Genomic DNA, 6,114 nt, shown 5'->3' on the forward strand with positions numbered 1-6,114 from the left:
TTTTCTCATTTCGGGTAGTAGCTGCGTGGAATGACCTTCTTCCAGCGATTGTTCACGCTCTTTCTAGAACCCAGTTTAAAGCACTATTAGACATTTATTTATGCGAACCCTCGCGCTGGAAAGCATACTGCCCAGGGCTGAAAACATAAAGAGCAGTGCTACACCCTTTTTTCACTTCTGCCTCTTAGGTGAATGGCAGCCACTGACCGACAAGAACCAAACCGACCCGGGAAACGCCTCGATCCTGTGTATCAATCTGTGAATCCGTGAATCCGTGATTGGCTCACATTCTGTCCAATCAGGTGGAGCATGCATTCGTTTGCTTCGTAGCAGCTCGCGACAACCCCTCCCACCAGCCTGATGTTCTCTGTTTGAGGCAGCTGTCTCCCGTAAATCGGGAAGAAACCTGGGGTTCATCAAGTCAGCATATCCAAAGAATTTCGAAAGTACCGAGAGGGAGAGGGTTGCTGGCGTCGGCGATTAGAAGGTCATATGACTAAGTATCCCGAGAGGTTTTTGCGCTCTTTTCAATTCACACATCATATTGCTCTTATAGTAGGACCGATCTGATATAATCCTATCTATCAATAAGGTCATGAAGCGTCAAAGAGTTCAGGGACAAGGATCCGAAGCTGTAGCGGGCTCCGGAAACTTGAACACTCCGAGAGATTAAATGGTTACATTCTGAGATGTCGTCGGATATAGAGTGAGCTGTTGTACGCCTGGAGAATATCGTGTAGTAATTGCGGTGAAAGTTTATAAAAGCACTATACTAGGTGAAATTCCGACCACATGGGCATCTATTTGAGCACAGGTGACTACGTTTGGAGCCTTTTTATTACTGTGTCCTCGGGGGTGCTAATTCGTGGAACGGTCCACCTGGTTAGACAGTAGTCACAGAATTCCGAAGAGATTGCCAGAGGAGTTTGGCAAACACCTGAGAGTGAGGACCACAGGATTCCACAACATCTGTGTATAGAATCCCGCTGATGAAATGACAAGCTGATTTATCCGGAAGTGCTGAAGCCTACAAAGGTCCTCGCGCTTTATGGATGATCGAAATGTAGTTTTTGAGACGCTTTGGGTACCCGATTACTGGGTTGAGGGAGCAGGTGTTGCGGTTGCTGCGCATCTGTGTTGAATTAAAGCTGCCGAGACTCAGCTGATTGGTCGTGAGACTGGGACGCGCAGAAGACAACCAACGCCTGCTGCCATTGTGCTCTGACGAAAAATTACGTGTACAAACTTGCAAAACTGCCCGGCTACATAGCCCCTCACATGCGAGGCAACCTTAAGCGGAGGTAGAAGATATCGAAGTCAGCTACAAGTGATGTGATTTCCATTCCTTCTGATACTTGTGTGGATTTTGGTTGTGCACCTGTTTTTGCTACCCTTCGACGGTGCGCAGGATGCTCATACCCTTCTTGACGCTTGAAATGCACTCAAACGCCGACCAAACTCATTGAGGCCATCTCCTTCGGACAATCACTCTGACTAGTCTTACTGGAAAGTACTATCCACAACCTTCTAAGATGCTTGGCGTCCCCCTGGTTGTTGAACAATGCAGCCAGCCACATCTCAGAACTGAATCCCGAGTATGAATCTGTTCAAAGGCTGGACACCTGTTCTTCCTGAAGCAATATCCGCAAATTGTTGGACGTCAGGAGGAAGGATCGAGAAGGTCGACAGGTTCAGAAAGCTGTATGAAAGCTGTTCCAAGTGATACGCGCAACAAACCCAAAAGTGCATCTGATGGAAAGAACGATAAAATAAAATTGAAAAAATAAAATAAAATCGGTTCGTTAGTCTCTATAAAATGCCCTGAATATTTAAAGTGAACACTGAACATTAATTCAACTTCAATCTGCTACTACCCGACCTGGCTTTCGATCGGCAAATGTGCGGTGAATTTGGAACCTTCAACAGCATTGGAGCTAAACGAGTTCTTCGTTTCCTCGAGCAACACTGGGCTGTCGGTCCATCTGACTATTTACCTATGGGGCCGACATCTTCAGCCAGTGCTGGTCTGACTTGTTTGTCTCTCCTGGATAAGCGGACCACCCCAACCAACTGCGACCACAGTAGTGCCATTTTCAAAATGGTGTTAATCTCGAATGTCACAATCTATGGGAATCTGTGTGACCCCCTTTCTAACTTGACTGCCTACATCGCTTACGAAGGTACGTGAAGATATGACCCATGAACATCGAGCAGGATTCTGGTCGAGAATAGGCTGTGAAGACCACACCCTCGTCACACACTTTGTCAAGCGTTAGGATATCGGTATGCGAATAGAAACCCTATATTTTTAGTTTTCCCTGACTTCAGTGTTGAATTCAATTCTGTCGACCGATCTTCCCAACACGGTTGTACAGCAAGGTATCTTCCATACGTCCGTGAATAACTCGTCCTTCGGATTCGGAAGTCTTCAGGTGCGCAGGAGCATATACGGAACTCTCTAAAAGCTTTCCTACAAACAGCGGTGTCCGGCAATGATGCCCACTTTCCCCTTTCTTGTTGAGTTTCCTTAGTACTGAGGTAGTAGGGCAAAATCGGTGGGTTGCCTGAACTTGGTCCCTTGGCCTCTTCGCAAGAAAACATTGTTGACACGGAATATGGAGACGACATTCTTTTCATATTTGAAAAAGAAGAAAGGCGCAAGCGTTATTAGAAGGGTCCATCCAGTATTTTTGCATACGCTTCGCACCCACAAATTGCAAAGTCATACTGGTGGATGTACAGTCTTTGACTCTAAGAGTGCAACGGAAGGCATTGGAAGTTGTGAAAAATTGTTCGTACATCAGAAGTTGTGTTAGTGGTGACAGACGAATCTTAAGGATTAGAATTGCGTTTTGCTATTTTGGACCACTGATATTATCAGAAAGGAAGTATCAGGTCTCCCGTGGCATGTGTTAGGCTAGTGTGTTCTGTTCTGGTGTATGGCTGCAAAACTTGATCAACAGGGGTGGCAGGTCTGCGACACTTAGGACCTTGCCCACCGATGTCTTTGTTCGGTGCGTTCAGGATTGACGAGAGGTTCTGGCGAATTTCAGCTGACTCTTCCGCCAACACCAAATTAATTTGACAATAGGTATCAGACGAAACTTACCTTGATCATAAATTGAGTCATTTCAGAATGTCACTTCCGTGGATTGGATGTCGCTACGAAAACCTTGCTTTATATGCGCCTTGTTGCTACATTGTTATAATTAGCGTCGGGATGAACTTTGAAAAAGCTCTGTATGTTCGCCACCCTGCCTAGGGAGCCAAGGCTGTAATTTGAATTACGAAAGGGTGTATGCACGAAGACACTTCTCAACCTGAGCTAACAAGCCACCGTCTTTTTAGGTGCACCTCTCAAGGACTACCCTCCTCTGGGGTGTCACTTATCTACACTACATGTGTATGTTCTGTGTACTATCCTAGAATGATTTCTGTTCCCGTTAAATTTTGCAGTCGGTGAAGTCCGTTACTTGCTCAGTGAACCCCATCGGACTGTCCTTCCTCGCAATACTTATCCGGTTTGATAATCAAACTTTTCAAATTAATCCACAAAAATGTGCGGTAAGTTCTGTCGTTCTGTTGTTTATCATTAGTTGATACGTCAACTGGACTTTGTGGTCGTTGCAGTTGTATATTGGACGGATTCGAGTTTGCGATGATCTCCAATAACTTCGAATAGTTTGTTAATTTTTTTCAGTGTGGTTTGCACAACTGGGACACCAAGCCGACCAGGTCGTTCACTACCAGGTGGCGCGGGGTCTCATATGCTTCCAGATTTCCGGGTGTGGACAGGAACAGCAGGAAACTCAAAGTTTGACGGAACTTGTCGGTCGCTGTCTTGCACTTTAATGCATCAGTGTTCTTAAGCTCCAGTCCAATTCACCTACTTAGAACCGGGTGACCAGACAAATACTCTAATAGTCCACAACCTTCGAAAAATATCGTACACATCTTGAGTACACCCAGCTGAACTATACAAACTATTGATGCTTAGCCACTGAATGATCGTTAAGTCCTCTGAGCAAATTCTCAGATTTGAAGGCACTTACATCGACTGAAACTGAGGGGACAGAATAAGGGTCTCCACGCTAGATCCTTATCCAAATCCATTTTGGAAAGGGTTGGCCGGTGTTTTCCGCTCACCCAGTACTATTTATGATCTCACACAGACCATTCGTATAAGCAAAAACAATCACAAGGCGTGAGCTTATCAAGAACCTATTTCTCCGTATGGGCAAGTCGTACGTAAACTCATGCACACATCCCGACGGTGGAAGGAAAATTTCAACACACCATGTTCCCAGTTTACCCAGATCAACGCATAAACCAAGGACTACCTGACCTTCAGTATTACCCCCTGACGACGACTCTCGTTAATAAAAACCACCCACTCTGCCCTCCTGTCAGCATCAGTGTCATGGCTATCATCAATAGTGTCACTGTCGTCACCCTCATCGTTGTGAATACTGTTACCACGACCTGCACATCGCTTCCATCGTGAGTGGAATGTCCTGTGCTATCTGTATTTCTGTTCACCATCTGTCGAATAAGACTCTTGTAGCATTTAATGTATGAAAAGGCTAATTGTCTCTGTGCTAGTGGGCCTCATCGATCTGGTAACGTACACGGATTTTGTGCATTTATGCTCATTTTGACGCCTGTGATCCATGTGCGGTCATTCCTGACCACTTTGTTGAGATGAAGTACACTACTATCTTCTGGACTGTCTCATAAATTGTGTGCCGCCGTTTGTGAAGGTAGGGACGATAGCAACCTATGTGTTTTAGACAGCACTGAACCTGCTTTCAATTATTGCAATTTTTCAGGAATATTCGCCTATCTGAATTACCGTGTACCGGTCACTCGTCAGGAAGTAGCCACGTTGTTGCTCAATGGGCTTCGACGTCTGGAGTATCGTGGTTATGATTCGGCAGGTTTGGCCATTGACTGTGGTGGCGTGGAAGTGATGAACGGCGTCGCCAATGGGACTCATCCTCCTGGGGATCCGGTGACCATCATACGTTGCAAAGGCAAAGTGGCAGCTCTTGTTCAGGCCGTCGAAAGTACGTCTTCAAGTGCGGTTGTTTTCAATGGAGAGACCACTAAAAAGACCGAACCAGCAGCTGTGACTTTCGAAGATGACACGCCAAATGAAACAAAGGGGGTAACCAAAAGCAGCACAGTTTTTGTCCCTCTTGTACAGACAAAATAACAATCGGGACGAGTGTGACATGAGCTAATCCCGATTTTTCCTTAGAAAATTTGGCCGTGAGCTCTCGATAATTCCTCGTTGTGATAATGGAATGATGCGATGTGTCTCATAGTGATGAAAATGTTTTAGTTCGTTCATACGACATTTCATTGGAACGTGGAATAGCATGCTCTGGAACTAGCTCATGACGTTTGATGATTTGCGGACTGCTCGTTTTTAAGTATGGGATTACGCAATCATCTGCAATGTGCACGGTATTGTGAATGATTACGTTCACTAGTTGTATGGAAAGTTGAATGTTTCCTTGCCTGAGGCAGTTGTTCGAAGTCCACCCGCCTTATTGTGACTTCGTCAGCTCTTTCATATACAAACGTGGTGCGGAGAATATTTGAAATAATCCATACATACGACCCAGCTCCTCTCTACAGAAAAGTGCAGATGACGTCACGTCGACCCGTGATGAAAATTGTTTAGACGAAATCGTCTCGATTCAGTAGGGGATCCGACCACTGTTTGCGAACGGCGATTAGCTAAAGTTTGACGCTGTCATCTAGAAGACGAAACCAAGGTTCTCTTTGAATTTGATTGAATAATGCACAGCCACATTTACCACATATGACTGCAGAACTCCAAATGAAAAGCTCTGAAGAGGTGATCTGATCTCGAGAATTGATGAATAAATTAATCGTCTTACGACTGTGAAGCTAGTGTATCAAGGGTGCGTTGAGAAATGCCAAAGCTGAGAGGATTGAATATGGTCGGGAGGTGTGGTCCGGGCCAATGAAGAATGTGAGAATTTTATTGTGAGGACTTCTGTAAAACTTTGTGGCGACATATTGTACACACAGTACGTGGTAAATAGTATATATATATATATATATATATATATATATATATAG

At 45.0% G+C, this 6,114-nt stretch overlaps 1 protein-coding gene across 1 annotated transcript in view; it reads left to right on the top strand.

The window, feature by feature from the left end:
* Positions 1-1,996: 1,996 nt before the first annotated feature.
* Positions 1,997-6,114, top strand: part of T265_08271 (hypothetical protein) — a gene marked incomplete at both ends in the record, with an annotated part of 40,593 nt that continues 36,475 nt past the window's right edge. The window contains 2 exons of the mRNA XM_009174019.1: positions 1,997-2,180; positions 4,830-5,066. Coding sequence (XP_009172283.1) covers positions 1,997-2,180; positions 4,830-5,066 — 421 coding nt within the window. The remainder of the gene's footprint in view (positions 2,181-4,829; positions 5,067-6,114) is intronic.

This window comes from Opisthorchis viverrini, assembly GCF_000715545.1.
Source record: "Opisthorchis viverrini unplaced genomic scaffold opera_v5_210, whole genome shotgun sequence".
NCBI classification, from domain to species: domain Eukaryota; kingdom Metazoa; phylum Platyhelminthes; class Trematoda; order Opisthorchiida; family Opisthorchiidae; genus Opisthorchis; species Opisthorchis viverrini.